General features: G+C 49.3%; 6 protein-coding genes across 6 annotated transcripts; 1 reads left to right on the top strand and 5 right to left on the bottom strand.

The window, feature by feature from the left end:
* Positions 1-1,621: 1,621 nt before the first annotated feature.
* Positions 1,622-3,241, bottom strand: LCP9604111_2318 (putative pre-mRNA splicing factor; the record flags this gene model as incomplete). The annotated part of the gene is made up of 1 exon (XM_039069782.1): positions 1,622-3,241. The coding sequence occupies one exon, from the start codon at positions 3,239-3,241 to the stop codon at positions 1,622-1,624; it is 1,620 nt and encodes a 539-aa protein (XP_038932445.1).
* A 61-nt stretch (positions 3,242-3,302) lies between these two features.
* On the bottom strand, positions 3,303-7,714 carry LCP9604111_2317 (gamma-glutamyltransferase family protein; the record flags this gene model as incomplete). The annotated part of the gene is made up of 12 exons (XM_039069781.1): positions 3,303-3,312; positions 3,379-3,443; positions 3,683-3,726; positions 3,855-4,262; positions 4,315-4,448; positions 4,501-4,661; positions 4,727-5,309; positions 5,357-5,516; positions 5,573-5,606; positions 5,670-5,996; positions 6,077-6,095; positions 7,080-7,714. 12 exons carry the CDS (start codon positions 7,712-7,714, stop codon positions 3,303-3,305), a joined length of 2,580 nt encoding a protein of 859 aa, XP_038932444.1.
* A 1,154-nt stretch (positions 7,715-8,868) lies between these two features.
* On the top strand, positions 8,869-9,972 carry LCP9604111_2316 (uncharacterized protein; the record flags this gene model as incomplete). Its single annotated transcript, XM_039069780.1, has 1 exon — positions 8,869-9,972. One exon carries the CDS (start codon positions 8,869-8,871, stop codon positions 9,970-9,972), a length of 1,104 nt encoding a protein of 367 aa, XP_038932443.1.
* Positions 9,973-10,720: 748 nt separating this feature from the next.
* Positions 10,721-12,348, bottom strand: LCP9604111_2315 (fungal specific transcription factor domain-containing protein; the record flags this gene model as incomplete). Its single annotated transcript, XM_039069779.1, has 2 exons — positions 10,721-11,697; positions 11,760-12,348. 2 exons carry the CDS (start codon positions 12,346-12,348, stop codon positions 10,721-10,723), a joined length of 1,566 nt encoding a protein of 521 aa, XP_038932442.1.
* A 38-nt stretch (positions 12,349-12,386) lies between these two features.
* On the bottom strand, positions 12,387-12,698 carry LCP9604111_2314 (Zn(II)2Cys6 transcription factor domain-containing protein; the record flags this gene model as incomplete). Its single annotated transcript, XM_039069778.1, has 2 exons — positions 12,387-12,542; positions 12,594-12,698. The coding sequence occupies 2 exons, from the start codon at positions 12,696-12,698 to the stop codon at positions 12,387-12,389; spliced, it is 261 nt and encodes an 86-aa protein (XP_038932441.1).
* Positions 12,699-13,147: 449 nt separating this feature from the next.
* sit2 (putative siderochrome-iron transporter) lies at positions 13,148-15,139 on the bottom strand (the record flags this gene model as incomplete). The annotated part of the gene is made up of 3 exons (XM_039069777.1): positions 13,148-14,085; positions 14,140-14,753; positions 14,829-15,139. The coding sequence occupies 3 exons, from the start codon at positions 15,137-15,139 to the stop codon at positions 13,148-13,150; spliced, it is 1,863 nt and encodes a 620-aa protein (XP_038932440.1).
* Between the last annotated feature and the right edge of the window lie 1,128 nt (positions 15,140-16,267).

Genomic DNA, 16,267 nt, shown 5'->3' with positions numbered 1-16,267 from the left:
CACTGAGCGGAATGTGATCCTATTTTTGTCTCCAATTCTCCTGGCGCTTAGTTCGGGCTGCCGTCGTGACTTGTCGCTTAGGGTCGCAATGTGCGGGAACCAATCCGGCATTCCGAGTGTCTGGGGTCTGGGGGAAGAAAATGTGATCTCAAGTTGAAAAAAAGAAACGAATAACCTCATTCAGGTACGACGCATGAAATTGTTGGAAGTGGAAAGAAACGCACTATGCGATTATGCGGTGAACGATCTCGGCCCCGCTCTTTCAACTGACGTGGTTTTTGCTGCATGGAAGCCTGAAATCCGATGAGATATATACAAACGCCCTCTCAGCTGAAACCTGTCTGGGGGAACACAGATTCTACTGCCTAAGGCAACATATACAGGTAACTTCATCAGTGGATTTGAAACTTTTGGTATTCAGGATATCAATCCGATTCATGCAATCCATTTACTGCCTTGACAGGGGATGTCTCTAGTACCCAACTCCCCTCTTCTTCATGAGCGACCCCTCCATTCTGCGCAGCTCTCATCATCTTGTCGCTCGCGAGTGTCAAGTCACCCGTGTTGTAATCCCAAATCCATCCTTCCTTCAACCACATCCATGTAAGATAGGCACGTAGCTCCTTGTCCTGTGGTAGAACGCATTTCCATTCAGGCACAAACCCGACCTCTGTCGCATCCGTCCCTTTCCAATCGGAGGCTTTCCCCCGCAACTCATCGCGACAGAAAATCCTCCAGCTATCAAGGGAATATGCTCCAACTCCGGGTAGATGTGCAATCTCCCATGCGACTCGCAAATCATCTTCATCAATGCATTCTTCACGACCAACATTTCGACCGTCCAGTTTTCGTGGATAGTGGAGCTTGCGATATCTTCTTCTTTTGTCCGGGGGGTCTGATAGCCATGTTTGTGCCAATGTAATGCATTTCCTTGCACGCTGGTTTTGAAACCCCAAACAGTTTATCATCGAGACGAGTTCTGGTGAGTCTGCTTCTGCCATTGCCTCGATCGTAGGATATCGTTCAAAAACCTTGAACAAGACCGGTAGGGCAACACCACCGCGGGTTCGATTGAGAAAAATGGTTGCAATGAGTAAACGAAAGGGGTCGTGTGCAAGCTGTTCCTGGATGAGTCCGAAAGAAGACCCATCGATAGGGGGAAACGGGAGGCAAGATTCGGAATTAACTAGCACAGGTGGGAAATAAGGAGAATGCTTCGGGGCTTTGGCTTGAGGGGTTTTAACGCGTTCTGGATTAACGAGAGAGGTGCATTTCACCGGAGTTTTAGGCTCAGGGTTTGTACATTGGGGGACAAGACATGGGCTTTTAGGGGGGGATATATTGATATGAATATGCAACGGATGACCATCTAGATCATCCCAATCAGAATCAAAATCAAAATCACTCGGTGCATCACTCAAGGAAGAATCCGACGACAAGAAGTCCGAGGGCAGATTCAAATCTTTCAACAGCTTTCGGGTTTGAGGGGGGATAGACAAATTGTACAGCGAGGAAGCCGTTTCCCGCTTACGTTTCGAGCCAACTCTGGAGTTGTCGGCTCTTAAGAAATACTTAGACTGGACCTCATCACTTGGAGTCATACCTGGCAAATCACTGGCACTCAAAAATCCTCATCCCACAGATTTGGATCGGCGGGTAGCGGGGGCTGACTGGAGCTTCGTTTGCTTGCATTACTTCCATTAAAATTCTCAGAAGAGGTTTGCGGCGGAGTGGAAGGCGGAATTCGGTCTTTATATGCCCCATCGGCGGAATGGCCTTCAAGCTGCTTCTCTGCTCCACCAGCGGAGTCACCTTTCATGTAATGTTTGTTGCGCGACTTTCTCCGTTCGCGCTTGCGTCGGTTTCTTTCTATCTTTGATTCTTTGCTTGACTCACGACGCTTCGACGGCTTTATTTCGACCACTTTTTCAGGCGATCGGTTCTCATGAATATCCTCTTTCCGGGCGTCAAGTGACAAGCGACGTGTAAGAGTTTCTTCGTTGCTCTTGTCAAGATCTTTGAACTCCCCGATGTCATCAACACGTTCCTTTTGAAGCAAAACATCCTTGAATTGAGAGACAAACTTGCCATAGGGCGAAGAGTCGTCGGTTAAGTCGATAGGTGAACTGGGGCTACCCAGAACGAAGTTCGTGGGCATTTTGGGTAGATCCGGTGTGTTGTTCTTATGTTTCAGTTCATCCAGCTCAACATAACCCTTGTCCTGGATTTCAGTAGGGACACTTTCTAGAGCATCTGCCTCGAACGATTTCACTACCTTGGTTGGCTCATCATGCTGCAGAGCATCGTGGATGTGCGGTTTTGCCGGATCCGAGTGACGCCTCTTGTTTTTCTTACGCTCATCGTCCTCGGTGTGACCGGAGCTGCTTTTACGCCGTTTTCGGTGCGAGCGCTCGGTGTATGTGTCTTCCTCGCCGTCCACTTCATCCCCAAATGCAGAGCCGGCATATTTTGCTGCCACAATTCCAAGCTCCTCAAGGTAAACACCTCGAACGTGCTCAATCAAAGCATCGATAGCTGTGTCGCCCAGTCCAGCCTCTGCAGCGACACTGCGCAGTTGGCTATTGAATTTTCGTCTGTCCGAACGACGAACCGGTTGAACCGGTTTTATCATGAAAGGACGTGATGCGATGAACTTCAATACCTCAATCCGCTTTTCTAGACCCACTGAATCGAATATCGTGTCTTCGATCGTCCTTTCACTGTCATCAATCGGCATTGCGGGAGACTCAGTGATTCCGGGAAGTGTAGAAGGGTGATCACCGGCCTCGTGGATGGGACAGGACTGAACTTTTATGACTTCATTTTCGTGCTGAGGTCGTGTAACGTTTTCGGGATTCACGGGAGCTTCATCATTACTATTGTTATCTTCCATTGTCATATGCTTCGTTTTTCTCGAGGATTTTCTCGGCGTCGGTTTCTGTGCCTTGCTAGTTGCAGGCGAGGAGGTCGACGGTGTAGAAAATTGCGACAACCTGTCTTCGACCCTTTGGCTTCGACGAAATTTGGGCTTTGAGGAGTCCGACGTGCCATCATACCCGAAGGGGCTCGAGATGTCAATGTCGCCGTCCATCATCTCGTCTCGGGATCCTTCAATGCTCGCTTCCTCAGACAAGATGTCGTCAATAGCACGATCAAAGAAGTTTTCATCAAATTTCTTCAGGGGATTGATGTCAAAGGATGGAAGAGGAACGACGACGGAGATATTGCTGAGTCGAGCCATTGTCTAGGGTCGGAAGTTGGGGAAGTGAGAAGGGTTCGTAGACATAACGCGGTGGGTTGTTTTACGTCGAACTGTTCAGATAAAAAGTAGTCTGATTAATGCAAACTCAACGACAATCAAGGAGTAGAAAAAGCTACCTGCAAGTCTTCTGTGCAGTCAAATGCGTGCTCTTCTCGGGGAGATCACGACGAAGGCTAGCTCCCTTGAACGCAGGACAATTCACGTGTAAATTTGGTACGGCGACGCGATCTCGTGTCAATGAAACTAGTATATGAAACTCAAGAAAAAGACAAATGTATGTCGACTTTTCACGTCAGCGTAGACTTCTAATGGAGAAGACAAGGTCAAGTGAATTAGAGCTCTTTACATCAGAAAAAGGAATATCGAAAGCACGGACCACCCGATAAAGAAACGTCACTCTAGCAGGGATCTGCAATATACAACAAAGGGATGCATTGCGAAAGACTTGAACTTGCTAGACCGGTCTATCTATTCATAGCGATGCGATGTCTTCTATATTGATGCGCACTTGACAATGTATGTACTTCGGCATCTACACAATATATCCCATTTTATACAGAATACCCAGCGGAGTTGAGTTGTCTTGGCTCACCAGCAGCATCGAATGTTCCATTAGGCAAGACCCGAATCAGCTGGGCAGTACTCTGCCCCGGAGCAACCCAAGTAACATTATGACCGCGTGCCTTCATGGAGGCGACCGTTGCATTATCATAAGTGTATTCGAAGCTGACCTGGTTCGGAATCAGCTGATCATGTAGACGGGGTTTGGCCAACGCTTTGGCGGCAGAGAGTCCCTGATCAATGGAATGGATAATGTTCTGGACGGTCGCGGTGATGATACGGCTGCCTCCGGCGGATCCCGCAATCAGGAATAGCTTGCCATTGGGTCGCTCAACTATCGCGGGCGTGATAGAGGAAAGGGGGCGTTTTCCAGGGCGAACATAGTTAGATACAGAGGGGATGTATCCGAATGAGTTCGATGATCCAGGAATGGAGAAGTCTGTGAGATCTTTAGTTAATCCCGTGACCTAGAGTTGGCTTCATGGACATACCGTTCATCTCGTTGTTCATGATGATACCGGTTTCTGGCACCATGATATGGCTACCAAATAGTAGGTTGATTGTGGTGATTACGGAGATTGCAAGGCCAGTGTGGTCGGCTACTGCGATATGGGAAGTTCCAGGGCTGATATAGAATTAGCTTTATATGAAAGAATGATGCACCAAGCAGGACTTACGTGTCCAGGCTTTCCAGTCCGGCTGGATCATAAACAGATACGTTCTGAGTTCGCACATCTGAGATTTTAGATCGAATGTCGTCAATTGTAGACTGTTCCAAAATCTCCTTCTCATACTTGGCCATCCCGTCAACAAACAGGGGATCACCAAAGTTAGATCTCTGTAGTTCATGTAAGCGACCATTGAGCAGAGTCCACCCGTGAAATCAGAGTTAGGCATTCATACCTCGCCATATCCAAATCGCATCGCCTCGTCCAATCGGTGGGTACTCAAATTCACAGATTGTTCAGTCGTGAAGAAATCTTTGTATGTACCCAGGATCTTCAAAATACTCATGGCGATACTACCACTCGAGGGGGCCGACGTACTCGTGATCTTGTAGCCACGGTAGTTAATCTGAGAGATATCCCGAATGGCGACAGTGTAATTTTTAAGGTCTTCGAGCGTCATTGTCCCATTCTCGCTCTGTAGAGCATTGATCATAGTCTCCGCGATGGGGCCCGAGTAGAGTGCATCCGCGCCACGCTGCGCGATAGTCTCGAGAGTATCCGCATACCGTCGTCGGGTAATTGTATCGCCTAACCCAAGTCTAGTTCCATTCGGAGCAAAGTCAATTGCCCATGTGGGGTTCTTGGTCAGGAAGTCCTCTCCAGTGCCAACAGCAGATGCCATGTATTTGACAAGATCTTCTGTGACAGGGAACCCGTGCCGGGCTGTGTGGATAGCGGGTTGCACAACAGTCGACCATGGGAGAGAGCCGTATTTCTTATGGAGGTGCTCGAGACCTCGCACTTCGCCCGGTACTCCACTAGTATTGTTAGCCTGGTTCCGATCTGCTGCGCGTACTTGTCTTACCTTGCTAGTCCGCCGTATATTGAAGCATCCTCGTTGCCTTTGTACATATCTTCGAATGCTGCAGCTGGGGCCGTCTCTCGGAAATCAATAAACTCGTAATCACCCTTTGCTGATCTCACGAGCATAAAGCCACCTCCACCGATTCCACTGTGGTACATCCCTGTATCCGTTAGCAATGCTCAGATACGACTACTGAGCGGATTGATGTAGCCTCACCTACGACACCAATACAAAATTGTGTCGCGACCAACTATGTCATTATTAGTACCGAGGTTCACCCTTATCGCGAACGAACCCAGATAGAGATACTCACAGCGTCAGCAGCGTTTCCGCCCTTCTCCAGAATATCAGATCCATGGCGCGAGCAGATTGAGCTTTCGCTAGCAACAGCGCCCAGCTTTCCAGGACCAATCTTACCGTGCGACCCGTGGCCAGCATTCGTGTCTCGCTCGGAGAACTCCAAGGGGAAGGTGTTGGCAGTGGGTAGATGAATTGCGATCAACAGCAGCGATAGAATCGCTAAAACGCCTAATCTGATCGGTTGTAGCATGTTGACTAGAGTCTGCCTCCAATTTCTCTGCGGTACGCAATGCCCAAGAGTCGGTACAGGGGAAGAAGATGCTGGCAGGGCCAACTCAAGCTAAGACGCCATCCAATATTAATATTTTCAATCGGGCAAAAACAATAACCGAGAGGGGAACCTTGGAGAGATAGCTGTACCTGTTTCTCCACATCTTGGCTAGTTCGACAGGGGTGTTGCATGTCACGATTGGAGAACGTCCAGCTTCGCTTCGGACGCTTTGGTTCAGGATCGGCGGGCTCTAGGTTGCTCAGAAAATGCAACTGGCATCGAGGGACGAGGGATTGAAGGATAGGAATCAAGGATCAGATATCTTGACGGTGCGTGTCTTCCAATACCATTAAATCTACCTACTGCGTAGCGGTGTGTTAAGTGTAAAACCCCCGAAGCTTCGACCCCGCCGATAAGCCACCGGGTAGCTTCAGGGCCCAAATTGTCAAAGCGCGGGGGTTTTTCGGAGTCATTGGGTCAAATTCCATGCTCCAAATCGTCTAAATGTAACCTCTTGCTTCCGTGGATATGATTCGGTGATCAGTTGGACTTTCCTTTGTTGTCAATATTTAACCCCGAATGATCTGGTTATCATCCTTGTGACTAATCCTCCCTTGCAGCGGCTCGTCTTATCCACGACATGGTCTCCTCCCACTCCTGAGGGATTTTGTCCAGTGTTTCCAGTGTGGCCAATACTAGCCGACGACCCCAGTCGCGCACGTACCATCGATGGCGCAGGAGACGCATAGCTATACCATAATGCAGAAACAGAACTCGGGCAATCCAATCGCCATGTTGGAGCAGCGAGGAAAATTTGTCGGAGAGGAATAAGGGCCATGCAAGGGGGCCACCATGCGGTCCAATTTTTGGCCACGGCTCGATGGCCCGATGCAACTGCTGCCATGTGCCATAGTAGATCGGTTGATCCGATCCTTCCCTTGTGTCAATCATCGCACGAAGTCGAACTAACGACATCATTAAATCCCTGCCTCTATTATCAGCTTCGCAAGCCCTACACCGTCACTCTATACATCGCTGGAACATACGTGTGCAGGCTAAATAATACATGTGTGTTCTCGACTGGGTTGCCGCCACTGTTTCATGTTATTATTCAACCTTTCGCCGATGAGCCAGAGAGCAGGAGGTCCATACTGATCATGTTTCCCAGTTTCGAGGCTTTCTGGTGTGTCAGGAGTGCACAGCCATCCATCCAGCTGTGCGTCAACCCCGCCTTCAAGTATCCGGGAAAAAAGCATGGCGGGGCCGGACATCAATGTACGAGCCTCGAGAACAACCAAAAGCGGGTCCAGTGTTCGATTTTCAAGAGACAGTACTCGAGATCCCATGGCAAATAGCATTATGATGATGGACGAGACAAATGCTGGTTCATAATCTGGTGGTGAGATTTCTGGAAGAACCTTACTTAGTCCAGCGCATGCCTGGCTCTGATATCGCACGGCATGATTCAGCCATAAAGCTCGATTATCAGTTTCAACCGAGGCCAAGTGTAAGGCTGAGAATGCGTGGATGCTGTCAAGCAGGTAAGGGCAAGATGCGGCCATGCGAGGAATGGTCATGGAGAGATGGTGTCCTGACAGTCCATCCTGCGACAGCGTATGGTACGTTGAAGTCATATACTGGTGGAATAATCTCGTCTCAAGCAAGCGTGTTGCTTGTGTGGAATCCCTTGGTAGGGTCACAGTGCCACTCTCTGTTTCTTCCTGGGCACTAGATGATTCCATAGGGCTGTCCTCGTCTTCATTTGGAGGAGGATATCTGCACTCCATCTTTCGCTTCCTGCACAGAGTACATGTTGGGATGCCCTCGTCACACTGGCCTTTCCGTCAGAATTGGGTCTCGGCTGGTGGATCACCGCCGTCCGTAAAGGCTATTTGAGCCACGATTCAGGCACATTCCCGAACCACATCCACCGACGGGTTCAGGGGAGTAAAATTGTCACTCACCTTGACATGTCTCCTTTTACACTCCAAACACCCTTTCCTGGATTTCGTGTGACTCCGACGCGATGGCATTGATGGTTGCCATTCAGAATCGGATCTGGTATTAACAAAGAAACCAAGAAAAATGCAAGAGCCCTCCCAATTCCTATCTCGGACAAACGAGACCCGCGCCCCCGACCTCGGTACTTTCTGGGGGATCTGCACATGACACTTGCGTGATTGGCTCACAGTGGCCTGGCGGCCCCGGGACCTTCATTGTGGATTACATAATCTAACCGTCGAGCCGTGGACCGCGGGAACACGGCGGATGGTCCCGCGGGACCCTAGGTATACACCCCAGACCATACTAAACCCGATGCTATACATATATTGTCTGACAGAATAGCCACGGTAGACCGTTTGATCTAGGTACGAAATAGAAATCAACGAAAAAAATTCCAGTGCAATACGTGGAAGGGTTTAAGCGTGTTCACTGGTCTACTCTAACTTTGAATTCAATCTTTGAATATGCGAGAGAAAACAAGACTAAATCTTACCACACAGGGCTAGGTAAGAGATACGAAAATGCAATACAACCTTGTCCTAATAACAATCCGATTCTTTCGAGATTGGTCTACGATGGCGGTCCCGAAGAAGAATATTCAGAGTGCACCCACTAAACCCAAAGGGGCGACCGTGCTTAGTCAACATGCTAGCGCGATAAGTTAGCTAACTACTCCGTAACTAGCGGGGAGATAAGGCTGCCGTACCTGGCAGAGTATAGATCCTTCCGTCACTTCCGTTTGAAATCGTCACTTCCCTTTGAAATTAGGTTACTTAGTTCACTCTATCTCAGACAACATCATCTGCTACATCCTGTACTCAGAGTCCGGCTGAACGTCACATCACTGCCTTTTCCCCAAGTGTGTCAACACAAATACCTGTCTGTCTGAGCCCGTGTTCAGATCGATAGCCGAGGCCACATAGCCTATCGGGACGGTATGCAGCAACGACTATCTGCGGTGGAAACGCTGCGCTTCCAAATGCCATATGTCGCATTTGGATCAAGGCAACAGACTTACGAAACGCTGTTGCATTCCCACCCTGAAAGTACCGCTCCTCCAGAACAACCCACCGCTTCCCACCAGCCCAAGTTTTTTACTTGGGTAACTAACAATGGATACGGCGCCCGAAATGCTTCTGATCCAGCCCCGTTCTCTCTCTGGGATGATCATGTACACGATTTCCGCTTTCCTACACCTGAAGAAAGGAAGTGGATTGTCGATGCCTTCCGCGCGGAAAGTGTGACCTACAGCTGGCCAGACATCATCATTGAAACCCGTTTTCCCCCAAATCCAATCCCTTTGACTGTGGCATGTGTTGCAGCAACGTTTATCCCTGCCGGATCCAACTGGCCCTACTTGACAACGAACACCGATTACAGCAACCCGAGGCTACCTGATCCCCTCTCTCCGCATTTTCAACTACCGAAGTGGGAGAGACCATCCGAAAAGCAACGGGAAGCGGTTCTACGGGCCCTGGGTAGGCTTGTGACAGTGCAGGCTGTCAATTACATTGCTCCTATCATCATTGTTGAGATCGCGCTTGATGGAAGATCATACAGCACCCGATCTCTCCCAGGAAGAGTCGGTGGTCTCCTCACTGTATACCACCACAGTCATACGCCGTTTTGGCCTCTGACGTGCCAAAGCAGAGAACGCTGTATCACACCTGGAACGGTTCAGGATACGACTAACTATTTCCTGACTGACCTCCAAACTCTCTGCCCAGAAGTGCGAGTGGAGTGTGGCCTTACTAACAGAGACAGTGGTTACCTCGATGCCACCATGGCTTCAACTGCCGGCGTGAAACTTAGAAACACCGATTCAGGATATATCAGACTTACTGTCTCCAATCACGGATTTATCAACTCTGATGAGGTCTATCATCCGTCCTCTCAGAATGGGGGCGTTTGCATTGGTCACATTGACGAACGGTTCGATGCCCTTGACGTCGCTTTGGTGAAACTTTACCCGTCGACAACATTCACAAATGGGGAATATTTCCCAAGCCCAGCCTCCGAATCGCCTCATCCGTTCCACTGAAGTCCAAAATAATACATGGTGTTGTGCAGACGGTATGGCAAGCGGAGCAGTGTTTCTCGGGGTGGCTGGAGTTAAGGATCGAAGTCCACCACGACCTCCCGGTATCGTGGTCCCGTTCACTGAGTTCATTACGGAGAATATTTACCGTCTCTATGGGCCCACTACTAGTTCGATCCGGGAAGGAGTTTGTGGCGCGCCCATCGTTGTAGATGACAACGAAGATGGAAGTATCGTTGGGTTCTTTCAGCTTGGGGCAGAAGGCTCTGCCTGGGCCTTGTCACCCTACCTGGATGATTTGATTGACAGAGGATGGACGGTGCTTTGAAAATGCTTCTTATTCTCGTTGATATTCTTATTCTGTCCCAGGTTGCTCTTTATGTTAATGCTACTAATGTGCCCTTATAGCTTTTAGTGTGAAATTCATTCGCTGCACTTTTCAGGATTCTACTGAGAATACATGAAATAGACCACCTTAGATCGCTGCCGACATTTTGTTTAGGGCAAAAACTATCCTCAGCCAAGGGTAAAATTAAGTATAAGCTGTAACTAACTAATCCTGCCGTCGCAAGAGGCTACTAGAAAGCTACAGAGTGCGACCCCCAGGATGTCTTCTTTGTTGCAGCCGTGCATGGCGACTCCGAGACTCTCCGCGTCCTCTAGGAGGTATATGCTGCTGCCCCGGAAGTTGTCGAAAGGCAAAGAAAAAGAAAAAGAAAAAAAGATTATGAAGCGGCCTTGAGTGTTGAGCTCACATCCCTGGAAATGCACCGTGGTTATCAGTACACCCATTCAACGTATCGCTGGTAAACATATCAAAAAATCCCAGATCAAGGTCCAAATCTCGCATATCGATTGAGGCTAGAGAGTCTTGGCCATATACACCCCCAGCGACAGCAGTGGCAGTCTCCAGACTCCTGGCAATGCTCAGTAGAGGATGTGTAGGGTGGTTGACAACCGGCGACGAGAGGAGGACCTGAACTAGTCGCTGAAGGTAACTGGGAATACCCTCGGCTTGAAGGTCCTGAGCCCACGGTCTTTGCTCGACGGATATCTTTACCAAGCAGACACAGGCAAATGCCACCATAGTCCCGATATAGGTTGGTAATTTTCCCAGCCACGAGGATGATTTATTGTCATCCACAATGCACCTGATAATTGCCAGAGCACATCTCGCCGCGCCGTGTGCAAACTTGTCCGCGTCGGTATCAGATTCGGACCCAGAGTTGGAGAGTTTTGTATCCTGCGACGAGCCTCGAAAAATATGCGAGAAGAGATACAATTTCGCGGAATGGAAATAAAGATCGAAGACACGGCGTGAAAATGTGCTCGGTGCGTTCGTGAAGGAAAGCATGGCAAGCCATTCCTCCAGCCATATATCGTAGGCAGCACTCAGCTGCGTCAGCTTATTCGACCGCTGACTAGCGGCACTGTACTCAATATCAGCACCGAACATGTCAAAGACACGACTGCTGATAGACCACAGCTCGACCTGGCTGATTAGACTTAAGTCAGAAGCGTTGGTGAAATAGCTTTGCAGAAAATCTCGTGGCCTTCTTAATGAAAAGAAGTCTCGCGTAAGGGGAGGTCTTCCGTGGATGAGAGAGCAGTGATGATCGCAGAGGTATACCAGCCAGTATAACCGGGTACGGTCATAGCAGGCTCGTTTTGTGTGAGGCATTTTTGTGATGCACCTGTGCAAATCCAACTCTGTGGAAATGCGAACAGCTGAATAATTGTTAGTATACTGACAGGCAAGATCTGAGACCATTAGTGTCACTGTCGCTCACCTAAACTGTTCAGCGCGGTGGAAACTTCATTCAACCATAAAGCTCCAATACACAGCGCGCGGACGTCGTCGAATGTATGATTGCACGAAAATAACTTCGCGGAGACTTGGGTTGTGAAATGTTTTAGTAAGGGACTGTATTTATCGGAGCCAGTGCAAAAGGCAGACACTGTGCATATTGCAGTGATGAAGAGCGGAGAGCGTGTACGGATGGTACTGAAAGAGTCGTTCTCGCCGAGGGTATTGTGAATGCAAGGGTCCAAGTTTTGCTTGAAGAATACGAAGAGTTCCTCTGCTATCTCCTGTGAGATATATCCGCATGAAACTGGGTCGGGGTTTCGTCCTGGGGCTGCTCCAATGTTACCCAGCGTAAGATTGATGATAGACGATGCTGGAAATGCGCCAAGACTGCATGATAGATTTAAAGTGACAGTTTCAGGTGTCTCCAGAGGTAGGGAATTAGATAAACCGCCGGGAATGTCAGTTTCGACGCTGTTGAAACTAAGTGGCTGCGGCAGAGCGGCATTGCCCGAGGCAACCGCAGAAGGCTGAGTTGTGTTTTGTTCGATAGACTGTTCTAGCTTGCTCATTCGATCTTCCATCTGTTCCTTCCATCTAAACCTATGTATCAGCCAGAGTTATAAGTGAAACCACGGGCTATGGGGACAACATGCGAAGCATCATTCTCCAAGAGCATTTGGAGGCTCTTATTGACAGAACACGCAAGCCCACGCCCTTTACAGCGGCTGCAAGGGGGCTTATTATCAGTCATATGGCATTTTATCTGCATCGGTATTAGTATATAGCTCTCTTTTTAGAACCGTGTAGTCCTCACCTTGAGTTTGCGACACAAGACACATGCCGTAATCTTGCGCGAGATATCGGGGATCTTCCGATCGCCAAAGGAATTGCGTAAATTCATTGCCGCGGATGGAGGCATGGTGAAGGTAATTCAATATCTCACCTTGAGGGTGATGCCAATGGTTAGAAGGAAGAGAGGTGAAATTAAAGTCGACCTTTGGATGTATGAGTCTTGAACCAATCGCGGGTTGCGGTCAACCCCACCGCGGTCTTCTTGCCGTCGCCTCATTTTGGTAATTAATTCCAGTACTAAAGGATGTGATTCAGCATGGTTAGAATATGTGTACATGGGCCATAGAGGCAGGCGAAACGAAGAAAAAAATTCTTTGGTTCTAATAATTGCAAAATGACCAATCACCTTGGTGCCAATATAGACATTCACATCATCCACGCTCAACGAGATAATTATAATAAATTTACAAATGAAAGTAGCGGCCCTCTCTCTGCGCGGCAGAGAATTAAGCGCACCAAAAGAACACATAAACAATACATAAACAATACATAGACACCCGTGCAACGGAAACCCTTCTAGAAGATCATCTTACCCTTGTTCTGCTTCAGGTTAACGTCGTAGTTCTTCCAGACCAGAATGCAAGGAATGGTCAAAGCCAAGACGGCAGTAGAAGCAATGCAATTCAGACGCTGGGCATAGCCCCACGTATAGGCGACAGCTTCGCGAAGAGGGGTTCCCCATGGGTAGGTTGACTGCACAGTGATACCATTCAAGTAGATCTCGGTAGCATTAGACTTCAAGTCGTCGGGCAAGTGTTTCGCGAGGGTATTGACAAAGACATTGTTGTATATAGCGGCACCAACAGCCAGGCCAATCGCGCCGCCGATATTCGAGAACAATCCGATGAGGGCCAGCATCATCGGAGTTCCCTCGCGGCCACCTGCCGCCATAACAGCCATGTCTTCGCCAATGACGAGGGTGCCGCCGGCGAAGGCGATGAATATCTGACACATAACAACGTAGCCAATGCCGTGGTCTGCGCCACGGAAGTAAATCATCAGGCCGGAGCCGAGGATCATGAGCGGGGCTCCGAAGAACAGGCAGATGTATTTGAAGCGTGCAGTGGCCCAGATTATAGCTCCGATGACGGGAGAGAAGAAGCAAGAGCCGACGTTGTAAATCTGGATCATATAATTTGCATGGACTGCGGAAATATCGTAGGATATCAAGACGTAGTTGTAGAAGTACTGATCCCAGAGTTCGAAACTGAAAAACAGCACGGCAGCCAGTATACATGCGCCTAGAATGGTCGGCCGCTTGATCAACTCGTAGCGGATAAAGTGGGTTCGTGCGCCCCATTTCTCCCATGCTGCAAAGACGAACAGCATGAAGACACCGACGATGATGAGAGCAATAAACTTTGCGCTCGCATACGTAGAGCGGCCATATTGCGCCAAACTGAATGACAGGAGGAACATTACCCAACCACTCATTAGCAAGAAAGCGCCAATGACTAGTAATAGAATGTTAGTGTGAATATCCCGAGCTTTGGTTTGAGTATCCTTACCATCAAATTCATGGATATAGTGAATGATAGACTGTCCAACCGTGCGACCACTGGGCTGTCGTCGGAAGATGCCGTTTTTCTGTGCCTTTTTCTCAAAGTACTTGAAAGCCATGGCGAGGGGCAAGAACACAAACGGCATCACGATGCAGAAGATGCCATAACCCCAGCGCCACCCGAAATTGGCGTATATCGAGTTTGCTGCAATGCTGCCCGTGAATGCAGTACAGATAAATGGAGTCTGCATAAAGCCGAAGGCGAACGCTCGGTTCTTTAGACCCGAGGTATCGGCGACGAAAACATTCAAGATCAGGTATAGGCAGTAGTAACCAATCCAATACAGCACGTAGCCGGCAGCATATCCATTGGGACCATTGCATGCAGTGAGGATGATCATACCAAGAAGGTAAATGCTGGTCGAGACCACCAGAGCCTCAGCACGACCCCACAAGTTCAAGGTCTTACCAAGCGGCAGCTTAAGAACGCCGCCCACGATATTCGCGAGGATATAGGATGTTGAGACCTGCGGTGCGGACTTGAACCCTCCCTGAATGTAGTTGATTAGGAAGCCGCTTATATTCGAGTGGAACGCCAACATAAATGTGCAGATCCAGATCCTGCAAGTTCGGTCATTGTCAGAAAATTGGTTTCATCGCAAGAGCGCCGGAACGAATGAGCCACGATCTACTCACCAAGCATATATTCCAACCAAAGCTGGCCAGCTCCATGCGAGCGCTGCTGCTTCCGCCTTCTGCTGACCTAACTCGGCACCCTCCGTGATCATGTCGGGGTGCAGTTCCAATTCCTTCTCATCGTCGAGCATGTCGCCCCCATGGGAGCCGTCCAATCTGGGAGGTGATTCAGGATCATATGATGACCCGTCGCCATTGTCCTCGCGTGTCTCCGATTTCTCATTTTGCGAGCTGTGTGATTCCTCCCCGATTATAGTTCGGTCGATAATTTTGCCGTCATCGCGACCTTCAGCGGTCGCGGGGAGACCCATTACTGTGTATCCCTTTCGTCCGATCAGGAAATCAAACCGGATGCCAGATCCCCAGGTGCTTCCGGGACTGTGTGAGGATATACAAGGATTGAGTATTGGGCGGAATGGGAGGATGGGAAGGAGAAAGGAAAGATCTGCGACGCTAGAGGGGTTCTTTTTTCTATTAATTCGGACGAACAGAGGCCCGAGAGCTTCCAGACCAGAAAGTCCCGCAGTCGTCCAAGACATCTCCATTTTTTTCCCCTCCTCGGTCTCGAACGGAGGCTCCGATGCGACGATCAGATAATCTCGGGGTGAGCGGACAGGGTCCAGTTGATCTGATATTGGGCCCAATCAGGGGCTGCCGTGACGGCGATCATCCCCAATAAGCCCCTAGATGGTGTGGGGGCCGCAGCCCCGATTGGCCGAGATTCGAGTCTCCCTCCTATTCTGGACTAGCGCTTCCCCGCCCAAAGTCTCTTTTCAGGGCTGCTACCTGCTTGATGCGGCCATCCCGTTTGCGTCCACCACTTACGCCAAACCACTTGAAGGGCTGGCCGGATATCACGAAGACCGTTTTATTCGAGTCATGCCATCATCTGTCTCACTATGTTCCTTTTTCCCCTTACTGCCCTCTAGGAAAGGCTACCCGGTCCCTTGCGTTTCCACGCGGTGTACAGTGTAAGGTTCGCGAGAAGCTTAACACAAAGGAAAGATCAAGGTCGTTTCCAGCCCCCAATTAGTGCCCAAAACAGCAAGCATTTATTGACCTCGTGCATGAATCATCATCTTCTCGGGGCCTTTGAAGTCGCCATATGAACTCAATTGAGCATTGTGGAACGAGATCTTCTTCGGGTCCTCCGCGAAATTTGACTTTCACGCCCTCTTGTCTGGTTTTTGACTTATCTGATTCCGATCAGATACGCGGAACCGGGGTTTATGGCGATGGTAACCCAAGCTTCTATCTGTCCAGGCAAGGTCTACATGCGGGATGGGTCTCGGGGCTAGATCGCATTGTCTCGAAGCGTTCGAGGCGCCTCGCGGTACTACTCTACTTCGTATGGAATACTATTTGTTATTATCAGTACTCTGTACGGATCATGTTTCTTGCCCACACCCTTCAACGGTCGCGTGCGAGAGCAAAAACTT

Source organism: Penicillium roqueforti, assembly GCF_015533775.1.
Source record: "Penicillium roqueforti strain LCP96 04111 chromosome Unknown scaffold_02, whole genome shotgun sequence".
Taxonomy (NCBI): Eukaryota; Fungi; Ascomycota; class Eurotiomycetes; order Eurotiales; family Aspergillaceae; genus Penicillium; species Penicillium roqueforti.
Note: the sequence above shows the minus strand (reverse complement) of the source record. Positions and strands in the feature narration are given on the sequence as shown.